General features: G+C 41.0%; 1 protein-coding gene across 2 annotated transcripts in view; it reads left to right on the top strand.

Moving 5' to 3' along the window:
• Window positions 1-22,640, top strand: part of dlc1 (DLC1 Rho GTPase activating protein) — a 133,799-nt gene that overhangs the window by 48,734 nt on the left and 62,425 nt on the right. For both annotated transcript variants that reach the window (XM_088075421.1, XM_042484897.2), the window contains one exon: window positions 3,818-3,851. In XM_088075421.1, coding sequence (XP_087931547.1) covers window positions 3,818-3,851 — 34 coding nt within the window. The remainder of the gene's footprint in view (window positions 1-3,817; window positions 3,852-22,640) is intronic.

Raw genomic sequence — 22,640 nt, 5'->3', positions numbered from 1 at the left:
GCACTTACAGACCCCCTGCCTCCCAATTACCTTCACCTCCACTGTCACCCGCCACTATACAGGCGCAGGATAATATTCAGACAATCGAAACCAGAATTACAAACAACAGACAGGTAAGACCAGGGTCTGTTCATAGAAATAACTGTATTTTAAAAATCCCCCGAGTTGAGGTGACAAGCACACGTCCAGTGCAGACACTAAAATAGCTGTCCTGAATGTGCGCTTCCCTTTTAAACAAATCATTTATTATAAATGATATTATTGTAGACAACGACTTAGACATCATTCTACTGACAGAGACATGGCTTGGCACTGATGCACCTGTCGCTCTCACTGAGGCTTCCCACCAAATTTTAACTTTTATTTTCAACTCGAGAGGGCAAAAAGGAGGCGAACTGCTTCAATTACAAAGATTACCATGTGCTCAAATGAAGTATTTTTAACAACTTCGTATCATTTGAGTATCATGCCTTTGTTTTAGCAACCCCCATTCTTTTTGCTTAACCGCTCTACAGACCACCCAGGTACTCATCATCTTTTATCAATGAATTTTCCGAACTTTTATCAATTATCTATAGTAAATACAATAGAATTTTAATAACTGGTGATTTTAACTTGCACATGGACAACTCCTCAGACACAGTGTCCAGAGAATTTTTAAACCTTTTACACTGCCTAGATTTTAGACAGCATGTCACACAGCCAACTCACAGCAGGGGGCGCACCCTGGACCTGGTCATAACTTATGGCCTGTCCATTGGTGGGCCATCTGTTGTGGATCTGGCTGTGTCTGACCACTTTTGTGTGTTTTTTACAGTCACCAGTTTTAATCAACGGGAGGCCCCGTCGTGAGATCAGTGAGGAAAAGATACCTAACTTATAGAGTTGCTGCAAAGTTTATCCAGATTTCACAGAGCACTACAGCGAATATTTTAACAGCATAATGTGATTTCATTGTTGACAGTTTTAACAATAAATTAAAGACAACACTGGACACAGTGGCCCCACTTCAATTGAAGACTGTTAAAACAAAACCTACACCGCCTCCTGGAGAAATATGAACATCAAAAAGCTGAAGAGAAACTGCAGGAGTGCTGAGAGGAGATGGCTAAAGTCAAAGTTAACAGTTCACTACGAAATATTCCGTGAACACCTCAAAACCTACAATAACACTGTCAAACAGGCAAGAATTTCTCACTTTCAAAATTAATCAACGCACCATAAAACCAACCCAAAATTCCTCTTTCTCCACAATCGACCTTTTAACAAACGTAAATTTTAATAGACCCTCCAAGATACCAAGTGACGCCTTTGTGAGGATTTTGCAGACCACTTCAGAAGTAAAATCAATGACATCAGATCAGCCTTTACCGTGATCAGATTTAAGTGTCCACTCACCCGGATCATTGATTTTACCGAGGAAACACTGGAGAGTTTTGCCCTGGTAGATGCGAGGACACTTGGTCGAAGCTTTTCTCCCAAGTAAAGCCCACAACCTGCCTCTAGACCCAATTCCCACTCCATTTTTAAAACGTTTCATGCATTCTTTGAGGAACAATTGATATACATGAGACTGTTTTCAGACGGTGTCTTCCCCACCTCCTTTAAACGGCGGTGGTGAAACCCCTTCTGAAGAAGAGCAATTAGATCCCAACATTTTTAATAATTATCGACCTGTATCGAACTTACCATTCTGTAAAATCTTGGAAAAACTTGTGTTTAACCAAGTAAATGACTTTTAACCACAACAACATTTTAGAGAGGTGTCAGTCTGGTTTTAGGATGAATCACAGTACCGAGACGGCCCTTGTAAAGATTTTAAATGACATCAGGCTCAACTTAGATAACCATAAAATCACTGTCTTGGTACTACTGGATCTAACCGCCACTTCGATACAGTAGACCATCACATTTTATTAAATAGACTGAGGAACCTGGTCGGCCTCTGGTACTGTTCTGAACTGGTTTCACTCCCACCTCACAGATCGACACTTCTTTGTAAGTATGGATACATGTTCCTCAGGAACTATGAGATAAAGTGTGGGGTTCCCCCAAGGGTCAATTTTAGGCCCAACTCTTTTTAATCTGTACATGCTTCCCTTGGGGACGCCATCAGGAGTCACGGCATCAGCTTTCATAGTTATGCTGACGATACTCAACTGTACATCGCTGTGTCTCCTGATGACACAGGGCCTATTGATGCCCTTTTTAACTGCATTTCAGACATAAATTCATGGATGGCAGCAAATTTCCTAGAGCTCAACCAGGACAAAACAGAGGTTTTAGTCATCGGTCCTGAAGGCCAGAAAGAGAGACTTTTACCAAAGTTACAGGCTTTTAGAACATCACAATCTGTAACAAATCTGGGTGTGATTTTGACTCTGAGCTTACTTTTATCCCACACATCAAAAACACAACAAAATTGGTTTTTATCATCTAAAGAACATAGCCAGAGTCCGCTCTTTCTCTCAGGCCAGCACGGAGGTACTGATGCATGCTTTATCTCTTGTCGCCTAGATTATTGTAATGCCCTGCTCTCTGGTCTTCCCAAAAAGAGCATTTCCAATTTACAACTATTGCAGAACTCGGCCGCACGAGTGCTGACGAGGACCAGAGGCGGAGCATATTACACCGGTTTTAAAATCGCTTCATTGGCTCCGGTGCTTTCAGGATTGATTTTAAGGTTCTTTTACTTGTTTTTAAGTGTCTCAAAGGTCTGGGCCTTCTTACCTAACTGAGCTGCTTTTACCTTATCAACCCTCAAGGACCCTGAGGTCCTCCGCACTGGCCTTTAACCATACCACAAGTTAGCTCTAAAAGAAATGGGAGGCGGCTTTCAGTTACTATGGCCCCCGTCTGTGGAACAGCCTCCCGGAGAACCTCAGGATCACAGACAGTGTTGAGGTTTTTTAAAAAGAGGCTCAAGACCCATCTTTTCAATCAGGCTTTTAACTAACTAACTAACTATTTATTTATTTATTCTCCTTTTTTATTTTATCTTATCCCACTGTTTTAGTCTCCCATTTATTTATCTATCTAATTATTAGCGGTTATAACCTTTAATCTATTTTACTGTGCACTTGTATTCTTTGTCTTATTTTACTGTTTCAGTCCATTACGTTCTTAGGTTTTATGTTCTTTACCTTATTTTATTGTGTTAGTTTTTAGCTCCAGTGTTTCCTCATCGGGGCCTACCGGACTGGGAGTGGTCTCTGGTCCACCATTGGGGGTGCTGTACCGTGGACTGTTTCGGCCCGGGTGGCTAGAGGGCTCGGCATCTTGGTGCGGGCACCCTGTCCCGCCTCGGGTTGGGATGGTCTTGTATACTGGGCGGTGCTGGACCGTGACCCTCTCAGTGAGGTTGGCCCCCAAAGGTAGCTTCTCCCTCAGGTCTCAGTGCCTAGCCATGTCTCTTTAGTAACAATTGGTGTGTTGGTGTATGTGTGTGTGTGGGTGGTAAGGGTGGATGTTCGGGTGCCTTTGGCGAATATGTGTGGGAATATCTACATGATTGTGTGTGTGTTGTCATGCACGCCTAGGTGGGGGTGGGAGGGTCAGGCTGTCTGTATTTTTCTTGATTTTCATTGATGTTTTTCATTTCTGTTATTGTTTTTAATCTCTGTGAGGCACTTTGTGTTACTCTTTGTATGAAAAGTGCCATACAAATAAAGATTTGATTGATTGATTGATTGATTGACTAAGACTAAGTTGTCCATGCTGCCGTTTCACAGGTGTGTTTGATGTAACATACGGTATAAATCTGAATAATAATCCATCTACCATTCAACTATAATCTCTTGTCTCTTTTCTTTTCCAGAGCACCTCTACCATTCCTGAGACAGAAAAAGCTGGTGAGTCCATGCTTTTTTGTTGGATTTTCATGTTGACTTGTAGATCTGGTCTCTCAAAACTATAGGTTGGGTTTGTTAGATTTCTGTTTTGTTATTATGCCACATGCGCTTGTAAAAAGTTTCTGTCTGTAGTTAATCTGGTCTGATCTGTTGTCATGTGAGGAGATTCTGCAGTACAATCTCTGATTGATAGCCACGTTCAGTTCACAACACGGGGCGGCAGAGAAAGCAGGGAGGGGCTGAGTGGAGGAGGACAGGCTCTGCTTCTATGAGACACTGGATGCAAGTGCAGATAAGATACTAGACTCATCTACCAAACCATCAAGCCAGTCAGTCGCCTTCCCTGAGATAAAAGCCAGACTGTATGTCATGTCCGATGCCCAAAACTTTTGGCGTGTAGTTATTTACCTTTTGCCCTCATTTTTTACATACCTTCGTCATAAAATCAAAAAGATACTCCGGCATGTAAAACAACCAAGAACAGACAGTTAAATGCTTAAAATGTGTAAATCTATCCAAATGCACGCTGTCATACACATGCTTTTTGTCACAGGACATAGGTAGTAATTGTCGGCCTACAATTGTCGTCATCTGACTTCCCCCTGATGAATAGCCATCACAGTGTTGACACGCTGTGTCATTCCTTTCCACACTTCATTATGAATCGATCTTAAGCACAAATGAAAACTGCAGTGACTGGCCCCTCCGTCCTGGCTCTGACCTCTCTGTCAGCAGTCTGCCGGTAATGCACAGGGTCATCAGAAAAGTATGGATGGACAGCCCTCCTTTCAGACGGCCGGCAGGGGAGCAGTGTTCATTAAACACCCCCCTGTGTCGTCGGGCCGCTGGTAAACAATACCAGAGAGGTGGTTGGACGTGGGGACGAGGCTTTCATATTCCCCCCTGCTGTCTCCGAGCCCACTGGGAGTCCTTACTCACTCTCGCTCTGTCTCTCCCTCTAATTACCGCCCATTGCTGCAGACCTTTCATGGGAAATGTGCAGAAGCTGTCAGTGTGTGTGTGTGTGTGTGTGTGTGTGTGTGTGTGTGTATATGTGCATTCTTGAGCACTACCTTTTGGCAATGGGCCCACTCTAAACTTTTTTTTTTTTTACAAGGAGGCTGAAGCTTGCAAAAAACTTCAAAGGGGTCAAATGTTCTTGGTCATTTTTCTTCATTTGAATCAGTCTGACTTCCTGTAAGCAGGTTATGTAACCTCCATCTCTGGGTCTGTGTGATGGAACCCAGGACCCTGGACGGGGGCGGGGTTATGATGGGAGCTGGCGGAGTTTTGGGGGACTTGATGGAGCACAAAGCCCAGTGTTCATTGTGACACTTCAAAGCCCCCTCTGTATCTCCACCATTGAAGCCCCTGGGAATGACACATTTGTGACAGTGTTACATCACACAACATGCCCCCAAGGCTCCTGCTGCACCGCCATGAAAGACAGCTCATTCATGGTTAATTTTACTATCGCCGTGACGACGGAAGCACACCAGTGATCAACAAGAAGCTTCCACAGCCAGCACTCTGTAACGGCTCAGTTGATGACCTCCCCGCGGCGCTGGGTGTACCTCGGTGAGCGGTCAGTGTCACGGCTTTTCTGTGCACAAAGAGGTTGTGTCCACATGCAGCAGATTTACAGCTGACAACCTGTTGTTTAGAAAGGTTGTTTATGGGGCTGCTGTGACGCTGCAGAGCCTGAGCCAGAGCTCCATGGGGCCTACAGAGTGTTAGTGCACTGGAATGGCAATGACATAACTCATAGCGTACTATATACCATCTGGAGCTGATTAGGACTGTCATGCTTTAGGGTTTGAATGGCGGTCCTTATCATCAGTTGGGTATGTTCTAGGAGATGGTGCATGTGATGTGATCAAAGATATGACGTGTATGTTATTGAAATTCAACTCAAGAGGCACTAAATGAGACGTAAAGAAAGCGCAAAAAAAAAATTTGCTCCATGCTGTCAGTCCACTGATTACCTCTATTTTCAAGCATTACGGATCACAGGTTATAGATTAAGGAGAAACACCTTTTACTTTTTTCTTAAAGCTGCAGTTGGTATTGGTATCATATTTGTTGAAACAGTTCATGAGACACATAGTCTTCTGATGGCATTTGCTAGAACTCACGATGGCTGAAGGAAAACAACCAACAGAGTTTAGGAGTTTCTAATCCAGTTTTCAATATGTGTCAATCACTGCTGTGAAACTATAAAACTAGAATGAATCAAAATTTCTTATTTCAAATATTTTCAGAAACATATTGTAGTGTACTGTTTAGCTGTAAAACGAGCATGTATGCTCTGCCCGGCGGGCAGTGCTTTGTTTTGCTTAAACTAATAATGGCATTTTAACTATAAATCCTTTGCTCAATGCCAGTGTGCCGAAGTAATCCCTTTGGGTTCCCTTTTTTTTGACTTCACATGATAAGTGGTTTTGCACAAGCTACAGGACGCAATTGAAATTAACGCAGCTTTTCAACATGGATGAGATGAACATAGGCGAGAGGCAAATGTGTAAAGCCTTTTTTTACTTCACTCTTTCCCACCAGTGTTAGAGCTTGTCAACACCAGATTCCTGGTTCTAAGAATAGTCTTTTTTTTTTCCTTGATTGTATCTGAGGTTAAAGGCACCATGATGCACCTTCCTGATCTAAATATAAACCAGTAGGAATTTATAAACTGAACACAATGATGTGCTTTCCAACCAGCAGCAGGGTTAAAGTTTGACCTGGACTCACAGCCTCATAGTCTCCAGCACTTTGGCTGTAGGTGGAGGAAAGGAAAGCTGAGGAGAGAGGAAGTGGTTTAGCAGCCTCGGTGGTCCTGTAGGGGGAGGAGCTCTCTGTCACCAGGGAGTCAGTAGTTCCTGTGAATAACCTGTCTCATCATTTCTGTCTGTCTGGCTCTGCTTTTTGTTTCCTTCCAGTCACTGGTCTTCCCTTCTTGGAATTTCAGTGACCAATTCCAAATAATTCACACTGGTTACAGCTACATCCCAGTATTCGTCATCTTATTATTACATATTTTGAAAAGTCCCCTTTGTTGGTGTATCGGCTTGACTGTTCCTCACTTATCAAAAAAAAAATAAGGGGAAAAAACAATCAGTACCTAAAGGAAATAGTTATTTCAGAGTCACTTCAGACTAACTTACATTTAGACATTTTGGAAAGTACCTGTATGGAGGCAGGCCCAGCTGGTGATCAACTTAGCATAGCATAAAGACTGTTAACAGCTATCCTGCCATTGTCCAAAACAAAGCAAATATGTCTACCGACACGTCTAAATTTTATTGATAAACACGTCTTTTTTTTTTATTCATACACAAACAGAAATGTTCTGCTGGTTTCAACTGCATATTTATCTAACAGTATTGATCTTCTCATCTAACTCTTGCCAATATAGAGCAAAAAAGATTATTTCCCAAACTGTTGAGTTGTTAGAAATATTTGCCATGTTTGACAGACTTGTTTACCAGAGTAAACAACTAACAAAGTCCTTTCAGCACAGATGGCGAATCCCTGTGCATCCACAGATCCTGTGATTAAGTTTTTGGCTCTAGCAGAACACATCTCCAGTCCTCTAAATGGACCAATTTCCACTTCGTTTCCACTTTCAGTCAGAGCAAGTCACAGTGATATTAGTTTCAGCTTTCACACTGAGGCTACATACATCCACACCAATACCACGTTCTACATCCACACGAGTGCTTTAGCACAACATCAGAAATAATCTCCACACTAACATGCCTTACAACACTTAAAATACACATCACATGACCATTCATGTACAGCAGAGTTGTTGCAAATTCCTCAAATAATATCTTGCCTCCTGCGCATATTGGTAATAGTAGCATGATGAAGATTTTAACTGCATAACATCTGCTACTTCAGACAACAAGGTCAGCATCGCCTGTAATGACACATGCTTAATTAGGCACTCTTAAGTCAAGGCAAATGGGCATGGCGAATCAGTAGGTGCTTTTACACAGAGATGGCGCTATAGGATCGCAACAAAGTCCCCCCTTTATATCGCCCTTCCACTTTTATACAGAACCAATCAATGGCGGCATCATTCCGCTGCAGTGTGTGCCTGCACACAGCATGGCAGCATCCCACGATCATTCTCTGTAATAGGGTGGCTGATCTGGTTCTCTGCTCGAAAGGGTATGGAGCTCCTGAATCTCATTGTTTTCCCCAGTTTTGCAGACATTTATGGTCACTGTTCTTCTTCTTTGTATTAGCCACTATGCTAACAGTTAATAGTCAAATCTCCCGTGGTGAGTTGCACACATAAACATGTCTTTCTGGATTTACATTATACACAGAGCTCGTTTTGGGGCTGTTACTACCTCCATTCATGGCTCAGAGGCGAGGCTACTCTGTCCCTTCTTTTCACGATCGGCCGTTTTATACAGAATGGTGAGGTGCCATAATGGCGTGATATTCACTTGAACAGGTACGTGTAAATACAGCTAGTGTGTGTTACCGCTAAGACCCAGGAAGTGAAAGTGGGTGTCTGCGTCTTTTTCAAAAGCCTCCATTTCTGGACACCCAGACTAAAAAGCACTCGTCAACAGTTAACCACAGAGGACATTTAGCAGTTAGCAGTGTCAGCACAGCTAGTGCTGCTAACATAGTTATTATGCTTAAAGAGTTTTCCAGCTCATAATGAAGCAGCTTACTCACCTGACCTGCGGGGGAGACCAGAAGATGGGCATAGAAGTGTTTCACCACAGGGACAGAGTTACCAGCTGAGTGTCAAAAGAGCAGCTCACACCCGAACTGGCTGGTGGACAGTGTGGCTGCAGAGGAATCAGTGGGGACTGAAAGCTGTGCAGCGGGCATGTTTCCACGTGTTAACACGGCTGGCCGCCTGTCTGATAGCATAAAGAAAATAAAACAAAAGTCAAGACATTTACATCACAAAACTTTAAGATCTCACTACTTCTAAATAGATGGTGCTTTGAAAAGCAGCAGCAATGGTTACTCAGTGGAGCAACAGACTAAAAGGACTGACCTCTTGTATTTCATGTATTTTTTTCCCCTTATAACCGGTTAGTTACCGGTTTAGGGTTGTTAGTCTATCAAAAGAAAATTAACCGAAACTGAAATCCCTATTTAAAACGCAAAAGTATTAGTGTGGGTGAAGCCTCAGTGACTTGCTTTCCTCTTTGTGACCTGTGCTACTTTCTTGCTTGCACCCTGCCGCAACTTGCCCTTTGAGGACACAGCTCTCATCTGAAAAGCTGCTTTGACAGATGTAATGAAGCTCCCTCCGCCTGGAGCAGAGTCAATAATAGCTCATGACTGATTTTTGTTTTCTGTAACTTGTTCCTGCTTTTTGATTGAGTCTGCCTCATCCCCCTTTTTTTTCTTTTTTTTTGCCACCCCTCCGTAAATAATATAGGAGTCGCTATGCTTGTGCAAGGTCACATTCCTGGCTTCCCCCATCAGTCTACGCCACCTCAACACCTCCCCCCCAGCCCCTCCTGTCCTCCCATTTGACACACTCTCACCCTGACTTCCTGTGTGGAGACTGGTACTGTAACATGCTGGAGCTCATTTATTTTTCACACCTCCAACTCAGCTGTGAATACATCTAGATGTGAGATCTGAACGGTTCCACTTGGCAAATAATTCTGCTTTTTTGTGCTTGATGTCACGTGGATATACTTGATATTTTGGACATTCAATGGAAAAATGTAGATGTTTTACACAGTGTTTTGTTGTGGCCTTCTGTCTATTCAGACTTAATGTTGACATATCTTGACATCAAGTGTCCCCTCTTGTTTAAATAATACATTTCCTAAGACTGGAAAACACATTTTCCCGTCTCCATTGTATTTTTAAAAAAGAGTTTTTTTGTTTGCGTCAAAGCTCAGAAACCTTATGCTCCTTTGAAAGTTTTGAGACTTCTTTCTTTGGAAATCCATCTCCCTGGCTCTGAACAGGAAACCACTGCATGAAGGGGAATTTACAACAGGAAGTCAGCTTGCTGAACTCCCAGTTACAACAACAAAAGTCTCCCCTATACTGAGGAAAGAAGCCTTTAGAGTCAATGTGTCATTATTCTTACTGTAGCTTTATTTATCAGCAGATTAGTATGTGTCTCATCACCCACTGTGCATGCAAAACATCTATCACTTTTTATAGAAAATAGGCCAACATGCTTTTCCTTTGTATATGGATCCTGACCAATGAGGAACTGTATGGATGGATGGATTATTTTATGGCAGTAGTTTACTTGAGACACATATATATATATATATATATATATATATATATATACATACAGAATATGAACAGGTTGTGGATTCTTGAATGATTTTACTTTTATTTTCTGCCAGATATGTCTTCAGTCTCTTGTGTCTTTGGCTTTTTTTTTTAAAAGCTAGGGATTTAAAAAAAAACCCAAAAAAACCCCACCTCTTCAGGTAATGTCCTAGTTTTTTGTTGTTGTTTTTTTTTGTTTTAATTTGATTTTTTTTTTTCTAATTTTCAGGTAATTATCTTGTACTTTATTTTTAAAAAATGCTAGTTTTTTGGGTCATTTCTTCTTAAGTTACTCATGCTTTCTTTTCATGATTCTTAAAGAAATCAATCCAATTTGATTAGGTGTCTAAGGTTTAACTCTATCACCAGATAAGAATTTCAAATTTGGATGATTCTTCGAAACCTTGAATTTCATTCGATTACTTTTTTTTCAATATTTAGATCTTATAAAGACCTTTCTTCTGCAGTATTTGTACACCACAACTACAGTATGGTCATGGTTAGAAAAAGACCACTTTTATTTTCTGTTTGTTCTGTTGTGCTGGAGACATTGTTATTGGATGGATGAAGAACCTGAAAGCCATACCTGAAAAAAACCAAACAAACAAAAATGTAATTGATCAACCCCTAGTATATGTAGATACATGTAGGTTTTCTTAACAGTGATCAGCATAATTTTGCTTTATTTTACCACGAAAAGCTTTTCCCACAGTAGATCCCCTCTCCAAATAAGATGAAAGAACGTGTTGGAAGCCATTATCATTATCATTCTAACTGGGTTTCATTACTGACCTGAACCTATGCTTCATCTGAAATGTCTCAGCCAGACTTTCATTTGGAACTGGAGGATTGTAAATCTGGCAGTGCTGATGGTGTGAGATGCCCACACCGTCCCCAGGCTAATGAATCAGTCCTGGCTCAGCAGGCTCTGTCACTCCTTGGCTGCTTTATTCCCCTCGTCTGGCAGTCGGGCAGGGGGATCGTCTAGAATAGACAGGACACTGAGACGTGGATTGTTTGAATAAACTATATATGGGACATTTTGTGTTTAGGGTTAGGTTTGGGCAGTATGTGATATTTCATACCTTCATACCTTCCTGAAATTTCACCAGGGGAATACCTTTATTTACCCTGACCCTCCCCCAACCCCGACAGCGAGTGTGCTACTTACTTTTAGCCTTTAAATTAATAGTTACACAATGGAAACGTACAAAATGTTAATAAAACCCCTTTTTCATTAATAAACCTTTTGAATTTTGCTCTCTCTCGATCACAGAAGACTTTCATGACTTATATGTCTCATTAACTTATAAACCACACTTTATCCAAACTCAAACAGAAACATAGTAATACTCACCCAAACTGTCATGGTTACTCTTGCTAGTAATCTACTTAGTAAGTCCACTGTTTCAACAGCCACTCAAACACTCCGGTTTGGTCGTAATAAATCTTTAATTCACCACAATTGCCGTTATTTCCCACGGTCTCCGCCTGCTGGCTGCCAGGTGTTTACAGTCCTGTAACTTCTCCCTCCACCACTAGGTGTCATGCTGTCTTTCAGCTCAGCTGCCTGTTCCACCAGTAGAGACCAGAGACTGAGCTATGGTGGTGCGTGCTGTGCACTACATACAGTAATTTTAATAGATAGAGGAGCGGCTGTATTCATGATGGTACTGAAAAAAAATTCCTTTGGGATTTCTAAATACCCCGGTGTAACATAAAACTGTGATACCACTAGTTTTGCAGCAATATAGCAGTTTAAAGGTATACCATGATATGGACATTGATGGTTATCATACCGTGTACATTTACTCATCTACGATATTGAAAAAAAAAACGTTTTCACCTTTATTTTATTTTTAGATTTCAAAAGGGTGACTTTTTAAATCTACTTCCATTAAGAAAAAATTGTTTAAAGTTTCAATTATAGTGATAACATGCTTGTTCAACCAAGTCTAACCTTCTGTTTTCATTCTTTTATGGGCCATCCTGACTGATAATAATAATAATAATAATAATAATAATAATAATAATAATAATAATAATAATAATGATAATAATAATAATAATAGTAATAATTCTTTAATACTGTGATACTGTAAAACCGTGATATTTTCTGAGACCGTTGTCATGCTGTGAAAATCTCATATTGTTGCACCCCGAGATACCGCCCAAGCCTATTTTGGGTGTCTGATTGACTGATATCTTACTGTAAGCATCATTTTAGCTCTTAAATTAACTGCCACATACAAACAAGGTGGGAAGGTATCAGATAGTCAGAGTGGAATTAAATGAAAGTTGGGCAGAGGGTGAGGGAGTGTATGTTTGATAGCAGACCTCCAGCAGATGGTCACATCAAAGGGTTTCGCACACAATCACATTCACACTCGGGCACACCCACACACACATGCTTCAGCGTACCGACACATTTTTGGCCGCGCTGTAAAGAATAGAGTATAGCAGCATTGTTTTTCACAGACATTTTGATAACAGACTCGCGTACTGTTTATATACACCGTTTGAAGTCCAGAAAGCCCCCAACCCCCGACCTCGTTTTTCACCTTCCCTGTCTTCATTTCTAGGCCAGTGTGTTGGCAGGTAGGCCTCTGCTGCTTCTGCTCTCTGGGGTTAGATATAGGTACACACTCCTGGCACGCTGCGCGCTTGTTTGACAGAGGGGGGCATTTGGCAAGACTTTCCTTCCTGAGGTGTGAGAACTCCATTGTTTCTCCCTCCTCCTCTCCTCCACCCTTCAGGACATTTTCCATCATATCCCAGTTACAGTCTGCGTGTTGCCCTCCTTATCACAGGTATACCACAGAGAGGGAAAGCTCACTGATATGTTGTGTGATACTGACCCAGATGGTTTGCATTTGCTCGCCTTGGAGTACACACACACTCCCACGCATGCAAGAAACAAAATTTGATTCAGATGTGAGCGGAACAGGTGTGCAAGGGAGGATAGTAAAAAGAATGTGATATTTTTATAGGATGTTTGCTTTTCCGTATCCCTTTCCTAATCCTCATTTACAGCATTGTTAAAGAGGTCATTCCACAATTGCAGCCTCAAGGGTCATGAAAAAGCAAAGACGCGGGAATGGGAATGTGAAGCCTTATCAGTCTCAGCAAACCTCCGGAAACCATAAAGTCAATTGGCCGCGATGAGCTCAGTGCTATCAGCAGGCTGCAATAAGCCAACGCTGGGTACATTACCTTCACTTGCTGGAGCAATCAGCACGATTGACTGATGTGAGTTTGTTGTGGAATGTAATGGATGGCAATGTGAACAGCTCGTACCGCTCACAGCTACACACACATATGAACTCATACAGACAGATAATGAGAAACCTGCCAATTTACACACATGTATGAGCATGATCAGTCTCAAATACACACAAGCAGTATGTTTAAGTTCAGTAAGTTTAACAAACTATCAAGTGAGTTTTCTGGCTACTTGAGGGCAGCGGAGCAAGCTGTAAACACAAGTTGACATATTATCACCTTATCAAGCTGACGTGTTGGCAAACAGCTGTCTAGCTAATCATCCAGCAGTCGTGGAGCAGCATTAGCATTTAGAGTTGTTTTTCTGCCCACCAAATGAATGTATGTCCAATATTTACTTTGTTTTTAGCTTGGATTTGATCTCCACCAATTCCTCCTCAAAGTACAATGGATTTACATATGCTTTACATCTGACAATATTTATCATGCAGAATCACACCTCCCAAATCCCAAATAGGTACATTTGGATTTCCGATACTGGAGTTTGTTTAACATAGTGTCATGCCTCCCATACACTAGGAGACTTTGAAAATGCTATACCACAATATAGATCCCTTTACAAGTGACGTTGGAAATGGCGTTGTTTGCCAGCCATCTATTTTTTTTTTGCCGATTAACTGTTATAGGTGTTTTATTTTAACGTCAACCAATTAATTAATTAAAAAGTGCAAAGACATTTTCAGCATAACAGAAACTTTTACTTTGTAAAACCTCAGGGAGCTATTTTTATTTATTCTTTTCTTTTCTTTTTTTTCACTTTAAATTTTCACTTGACTTAAAAAAAGAAGTTGCTGGGAACTTGCTGTATATGATGTTGAACATTTCAGTTTAGATTAAATGTTTTATGTGTTTTATGTGAAAGCTTTATGTTAGAGTTTGCTATATTCCAAATTATAAATACTGACACAAAGATTTTTATTTTTATTGTAAATGCATATCTGTTCCAAATATCAGTAATTGGTCTCATTAACTACTAATAAAATATATTGGTATCGGCGAGGAAGCAAGCTTCAAACATTTAGTAAAAACTGTTACCAGCATAAAAATGTCTGGTTGTTGCATGTACAATTGTCAGAATTGATTTTCCACCGGCGGACTCGAGTCCAGCAGGATTCAGACAGGATCACAACCGTTTCAGAGCAACCTGCAACGTTTGTGGCTGTAAGCTATTACACGTGTTGACTGAAGTTAAGACACATAACAGCTCATGTTATATGACAGAGCTCTGAACTATGTTCGCAACGAGCCCACAACACAAAAAGTAGGCTACTGACCCTGCTATGCAATCACAATTCACTGCGAGGACATGGCTTTCTAGTTTGTTGATTATAACCCAAGCCTCATACATCATGGTCTTATGTCCGTGTCTTTAGCTGGGTAGGATTTCTGATTTCAAGACACAAAACTCTGATTCGTTGTTCTGGTATTTGACGTTCAGTGAGTGACCACAGATAATGTAGCTATAAGCATCCAGTGACTTGTAGGCTCGAAATTTCTCTCTGGTGGTCACACTCATGCTTGGTTGCTGACCATTAATGTAGAACATTGAAATTATATATTTAAATAATATATTTAAATAAAATAAATAAAATGTATTGTACAAGTCTCCCCCCATGAACTCTACATACGGAAGTTGCTGTTTTTCTCCCAATTAGTAGCCAATGACTAAGCTTCCTCACAGACCCCAGAAAGTTATTCTTGCTAAACAGAAGTTAAATCAGCATTATCCGATCAGCTCCACAGCAGTCTAAGTAATGGATTCCATTGTGTTGTTTTTGTCCATATCAGTAGCTTAAGATTTGTTACATAAGAATTACAGTACATTCCTAATTCATAATAACAGATGACATTCTTTGGCTTGTTTATGTGAGTGTGTGTTTGTGTGTACACTGCATGCATATTTCTACCATAATGTATTTAGAGTGAAGCCTTGTCATGGGCTAGACTATTTCCCATGGCTGAATGGCTGAGGGAAAGTGGTAATTGGCTGTGGGGAATAAGGAGGAACCAGTGAGAGAACAGTTTTAAATCCCAGCGTCTTGTCACTCTTGACATCTCAGTGTCCCTTTGGCAAATCTGTCAAATGCTATCATATTTGTCATTTGTGGGAACCATTCAACTGTCATGCACCTTTGTCTGAGCAATTTAAGCATTATCCTGGACCAGTGTTAATTTTGTTGATGAAAAGTATTGTCAACAACCTTTTTTTCCATAAACAAAATCAGACAATGTCAAGCTAAAATTAGATCTTGATAATGAAAACTATGAAAGAATCAGTCTCATTTTCATTGATGGCATGAGATGAAATTGTTAGTGGTGGACCTTTGAAACATAATGGCCAATATCGTCTAGGTGTGCAATAATTTTATTTTGCTGTATGGGCAGCACTATGAGATTGGACTGTTGACCGGCTGTAAACTCCAGTACATAGTCTACAACAGGATGTTTTGCAAGTCTGCAAAATAATGGAGCAGCATCAGCTGTTGATATGAGTTGCTAGCTGTAGTTGAAATAAGCAGTGTGTGTCTATCTGTGGATCAGGAGCTGTTGATGGTTTTGTGGAGTTTGTTGGTGGCAGCGGTGGCCTTTATCAATTAATGTTAACTCCACTTGTTAGCTGGTAAACAACAGCGAAATGAGCAGAGTTTCAACCTCCATACTAACATGTTACAGATTTAGAACGATTTCAGGCTAAAATTGAGTTATTTTTCTGCATCTTTACAGTGTAATCAATATGCCAGAGTTGCTAATAACACTGGTCACAATTCCCAGTTGTCGATTATTAGTTATTTATGGTGTTTGAGACCATAAATAAAGAGATTTTGACCTTTTCAAATTAAATTTTAGATCTATTTTTTTGAAAATGATCTCTAAATTATTTTTTTTATACAACCTGTTACCTAGATTGTAATTGCTGGGGCCTGTATTAGCTTAATTTGATTAGTTTTAAAAAGAAAAAAACATCTTGACTAAAACTAGACTTAAACTATAAAGGATAATGACTAAAAATGTGATAATAAGCATTTTCATCTCAGGCCTAAGACTAAATCTAAAATTGCTGCCAAAATAGACACTGTCCTAGACCCCTTCATCATCTCTCATCCTGTTTTTGGTTTCAGTTCTGTCATGTCTTTAGCTACTTGAGGACAAGGACAGGTGGATCTTTATAACAAGCAGGCTGCACTGGCATCGGGGTTCTATAACTGGCATTGATGCTGTGTGTCTAGACAGGTTAGGGCAGGTGTTAACAGAGCGGATGAGAGGAGGAAGGTGACAGAGAAGAGAGGTGAAAGAAAAAGATGTGACATAAAAAAAGACGAGGAGGGAGAGATGAAGATGGCAGTCGTGACTCTGAAGCATTCAGATATTCACAGAGAGTGCCGGAGCTCGTGTCAGAAAGCACTTACTCACACTTACACACACATATACACACACGCACACACACACACTGGCAGAATAGAATATGAGAGCATTGCAGCACTGGCTGGATGTGTCCCAGCAGCTACCGCACTGATGCTCACTGCAGCAGACGGGAGTGTACCGTCCAGACTGGAGCAGGACAGAAAGAGAAGGAGGCAGAACCCAGCGCAGTGCAGAGGAGAGAGCAGAGCTAGTTAGAGGGAGAAACTAGTCTGATTATGATTGAATGCTTAAACATAGATATCATATGAGATAAGCAAAAAAAGGAGCAGTTAAAGGAGGAGGGATTGATAAGGCATCAAAAGCTTCAAATTTAAACCTGATCAGGGACGGGGACAGGTGAAGGTCTGATTTAGGTACATTTCGGCGGATGCTAAACAGCATGTCTCGCTCTATGAGGCTATTGCTGCTCCAGAGGTCCTTCAGTGACCACATCAGGACCTCCACCTCCAAAGCCCTAGACAGGCTGAGCAAGCCCGCTCGAGAGAGCCGACTATCAGGTGAGTGACAAAGACAGATCGACACAGCAGGTGTATGTTTGTACATGCACACGTATGTTGTATTCAAGAACACACAGTTGTCTTTTACTCTGAACACATGGCATTTCAGATTTCTTTTTTAACAAGATACACATCAGGATGCAGAAACTGCATTGTCATTGTCTCTAAGAAAAGATGCTGACGGGCTTCTGTAAAGTGAACAGTGTCTCTGATAAATGGATCAATAGCCACAATGGACTGGACATGTTGGTATGCTGCTCTAGTTCAGATGTTTGTTGGTGCATTTTAAAGGAATATTTCACCTGCAAAATGATCGTTTGTGTATGAGTCACTCGCCGAGTGTTACCTTAAATGTTCATGAATTCGAGGCAACATTCAGTAAGTAATTGATACACAAATGATTATTTTTCAGGTGAAGTATTGCTTTAAGATCATCACTGTCAGGTTTATGTCATATCTATGTTTCTCTCTGACGTCAGTTCTATTTGTGTTGCTGTATTTACATGGATACATTTCTCTGTGTAGACTTTGAGATCGAGCAGTGTTGGCATTTTCCCTCTTACCTGCTTCCACCACAGCTGCTTGAAAACTGGGTTCTGCCCATGTATAACTGATGAGCTGCTTGTACACACGCAGGACTGAGTGCATTAGAATAGACTCCCAGCTTCCTTGCTAGCTTGCTTTTAAATAATACAGATCGTCCTCTCTCATATAAGAGCAGCAGCAGAGAAAATGGATTAACAGAGCTGCTCTTAAGGAATTATGGCCGCAGATGGACGATATCATCTGAAGCTTGAGGCTGCTTCAAAGTGCTTTTTAAGAGAGGTGTGATCATATTTAGGGGTCACCACTGACATGACATTTGGCCGCATCATGTTTGAAATCTCTGCACCTTCCAAATCAGTACAGGTGCTGGTTAGCCTCTTTTCAAAGTGGTTAACACAGTTTTCTCAGTGAATGGAGAGGTCAGCGCCCTGTGGCCTAACCTCTCTATTGAAGTAAGGAGCAGCAGGTGATAAATATCCAGCAGGATGTTTCAGGCTGTTGCCACATAGCTGCCTGTCCCACATGAAAGAAGGAAAAGAGTTGAAAAGTGGGTCAGAGAATTATGACAGGATCTAATTACAGCCCTCCTGTCACTAATTTCTCTTGGTTTCAGTTGCTCTCTTTCCTCAAGATGAAGGCTGAGGGTTGTTGCTTTGACAGGAAATGCATGTGTAACTAAACCACTCCGACTGTGTGTGAATTCATGCATGCGAGTTCCTCGCTATAAAGTACAGGAACACATTGTTCTGTACCAGGAGAGCTGTTCTTAGTCAGCATGTTTATGTCCACACTCCACATGCCATTAGCCTCTTATGAAATGTAATCACAAAAGCCTCTGGTGTGAAAGTTGCCTTCAATTGTAAATCTTAATCAAATACTCCTGACTCCTTATATATGACTGACTATATTTTTGTGCTATTTGAGATGAACCTGAAACAATTACTTGATTAGTTGTCAACTATTAAATAAATTACCAACTAATTATATAATAATTAATTGATTTAAGTCATTTTTCAAGAAAAATAGTCTAAATTCTCTGATTTCAGCTTCTTAAATGTGACTGTTTTTTGGTTTCTTTCCTCCTCTTTGACCGTAAACTGGATATCTTTGGGTGGTGGAAAAAACAAGACATTAACGAACATCATCTTGGACACTAATGGACATTTTTCACAATTTTCTGAAATTGTATGGACCATTAAAATAATCAAAAGAGTAATCGAGAATGAAAATAATTGTTGCATTCTTAATTTGAGAATACACCAGTTAAATCAACATATCCTTATACAGCGGTTTGAAAGATATGCTGCGAATTGATGGCCCTCAAATGATGTTATGTACTTAATGTACAGTTATGTAAGGAGACATTTTTTAAGAAAAAAAAGCCCACATTATGATTCCAGCTTCTTTAATGTGAATATTTTCTGGTTTCTTTTATCTCTGATAGGAAACTGAATATCTTTGCGTTTTGGTTCTGGTCTCCTGGGGAAAGTCCTGTGTTTTGTGCTCCAAATGTCAAAACAAGGGGGTTATGCACAAACTACTGGCTCATCAATACATGGGACATGCACAAATTTTGATGCATTATTTTTCATAGGAAAACATACAAACAAAAAACAGCCTGCTAAGATATGACTCATTCTGGCACCTTATAGGAAAATAACTCACTGACTTCTGGTGGTGACATGGTGTTGAGCGGTTTTGGAAAAAATCAACTCGAATTTGATATTTATTTAGTCTAACACATGAAGATGACACTGTTGCTGTATGTGATCCTTGATGACGCATGTGCATCAGCTAATAACACTCAGGGCATGCTCTCAAGGACTGCATGTCAGCTCTGTTCAGCATCATGCATCCTGAAACCCAATAGCTTTGTTGACATTTCCCACCCTTGTCGTCCCCATGATCACATCACATATTTAAGCATGTTTACAGCTGAAGGGGAAAACACAGAGTTTATCCAGTGACAAAACCCAGCTGTCACTCACACTGTCTATTGGAGACATCAGGAGGAAGATTGCCCATTTGTCAGGCTCTTGTCCTCGGGAGCCCCCTTAAATCAATCCTACTTTCTCATGACAGATTGTCTTGAGGCAGTGATGGTGTATGAACAGAACTTTTAAGGCGCCGAAGCTTCAGGGAGTCATCTTTTTTTTCTGATCCCTTCCTTAAGGCCAAAGGTATGAAATTCCAACAAGACAGTAACAGATACTGCACCACTGAGGCAGGACTTCCAGCCTTTTCATTAGCTTATGATTAATAGCTCTAAGAATTTCAGTTTACCACAGGAAAAGTTTCTTTCTTGCAAACTGTAAAGCCTTTTCTTGTTCCATGATTCATCTAACGCCACAAGACTGAATGCTTCACAACCTTGGAAAAGATTAATAAGGTGGCCTTTTGGTTAGTGGGAAGTAGTCATTTTTGACTGAGCAAAGACTCAGAAGAAGAATCTGGAATGAGCGGCATGCCCTCTGCTCTCCTTTAAATGGGGTTTGGTAAGATTCAGACAGGTCAAAGGGCATCTGCAATCAGGGCAGATAGCAAGACAGAAATAGGGCAACGAATGAATCTGTCATCATACCTGCCTGCGAGATATTTCCCTTTGTCTGTTCATTGAGAACTCAAACCTCATCGTAAAGTTTACTGACACACAGACTTACAATAAGGGTGTTTGATGTTAGTTTCAGTTCAGAAGTTCGGGGTAGTCTAAAATAAAGATTGGAAAAAGATTACATTATAATCTTTTCTTCTGTCCTGACAGTCCTTTTTTCATTCTGTCTCTCCTCTCTAAATTTGGGGATTTTTGGAGGTACATGAACACGGCATAGGCAGTACTCATCTTGGGTTTTTTTTTTTCGCTCTCATCACTAGCAGTTTGAGGAGTCTGAGTTGCAGTTGCAGTATGGATGATTGATCTGCCGATCTGGTCCGAGCTGATCAAGTTGATGGATGGATGGTTGATGCAGAGGAATGGTCAAGTTTAACACTTTCTTATCCCAAGTCATCACATTTTGTTGCTTTGCAGTGGACTTCCATGTCTGCATATTACGCTCTGCCCGGGGATGTCGCTACCATGATGTCAACACAAGCACATGGTGGGATTATGCTGCACGTGGTTATGTTTAGGCAGTAACAGCACATGGCAGCCCATGCTGGGACGTTTACAAATGCACATGCTCACACAGATGGTTTGGATTAGGCAATAAAGTCACGGATGGTTAGGGTTAGGGATAATGTATAGGAAAAAAAACATCACATTCAGATGGGTAGCAAACACTGGACTCCTGCATTAGAAGTCTAGGGTTTGTTGGACCCATCCATCGCCCCTCCTGCCCAGCCTGTGGGTGCCCTTACTCCTTATGTTACATAACCAGCAGTGTTTCAACCTGTCGCGGTTCTGTGGTGTATCATGCGGACGCCACGTGTTCCGTCCGAATGTGCTCTCAAGTGACACCACCTGTTGGCACATCAGGCTGCTGCGGCAGGGGCCGTCTGGCCCTGTGGCCATGCAGCAGTGTATAAAAACACCATGACTGGTTCTGTCCGGCTGCATGCTCAGCTGATGATGTCAAGGGGCGTATCATGTTGTCACGAAAGGTGACTTTTGGTGTCTGGATCCTACGTGGAAAGCACTGTCAAAGCTGTGGCATTTGACAACTTTGAAGTGAAAACGGGCTGAAATATTCCAATAGCGCATCAAATAAATGATCCAGCTCCAAAAAAGTTAAAGCAATATGTGGCGGGAGATGTTATAATTGTGGCAGGCTACCACAGAAAAACAGTAATAAATGTGTGGGTAACCCTGGTACATCAGAAAATATGAAGTAATTTGGACTCCCAACAATCACTCAGCCCAAAAACCCTCCAGTAAATTAAACTCTTCAGGCAGTTACTCATTTCCATGGTAAAAGATAAATAGGTCTTTGGATGCAGAGGTGTGGACAATAATAAAATAGAGAAGGAAAATCAGTAGGAAAAGATGGATGAGTAGTTTTGATCAGTCACAGACAGCACTCAGCACTAACTGCTCTTTGAATTATGTCAACACCACTCAACACATGAATTATTTTTCTCTTCCACCTCCTTTGCGCTGACATGTTCTCTTTTTTTCCCAGCTGACACTAAGACTTATGCTCAGCATCCTGTCCTTGCACTAAAAGGTTTTACGTGACCAGGATATTGTGTAACAGTCTCTCAAAATGTCATGTTTTCGCACTAAAGAGTCTCATTTATAATGTAGTGCCACTCCTTTAGGTTTGCAGTGTGATGTAATCATGGATTGCATCAATATGGAAGGTAATTCTGCTCTCCGAATGCACCACTTTTGGCTAGGTAACTTAGAGGTCTAATTAATTTATCAGGCTTATCATAGTGCTTCTGGGCTAATGCTATTGTATCCAGAGATTTGTCAATCATTACATTTTCCAGTCATGTGAAGGGTGGTAATGGGCATATAAGGTTGGTTAATTTCTTCTTGGTTTAGAATTATCCAGCAAACATGTAGATATTGCATAGGATTGTGTAAGCTTTTGATTTAGGAGCTGTATACAACGATCAAAATATACTGTGATTCAGTCTTGATCTGGGATTTTCTGCGCACTTTCAACATAGAGGAGGCTGAGCTGGCGGCTAGCAGCAAACAGTGCTAATGAGTAAAGCTAAAGAATGCTAACATTGTCAACAATGGGGGGCATTACACTTTCATGAAGACACCATCCAAACCCCTCATAGCTCCTATCATCAGTAACTGAATGAGTGTAGT

The sequence above is a fragment of the Plectropomus leopardus genome, chromosome 3 (assembly GCF_026936395.1).
Source record: "Plectropomus leopardus strain MGB_pleo_1.0 chromosome 3, ASM2693639v1, whole genome shotgun sequence".
Classification (NCBI taxonomy): domain Eukaryota; kingdom Metazoa; phylum Chordata; class Actinopteri; order Perciformes; family Serranidae; genus Plectropomus; species Plectropomus leopardus.
The sequence above is the reverse complement of the archived record's forward strand: the minus strand, read 5'-3'. Positions and strand labels throughout refer to the sequence as shown.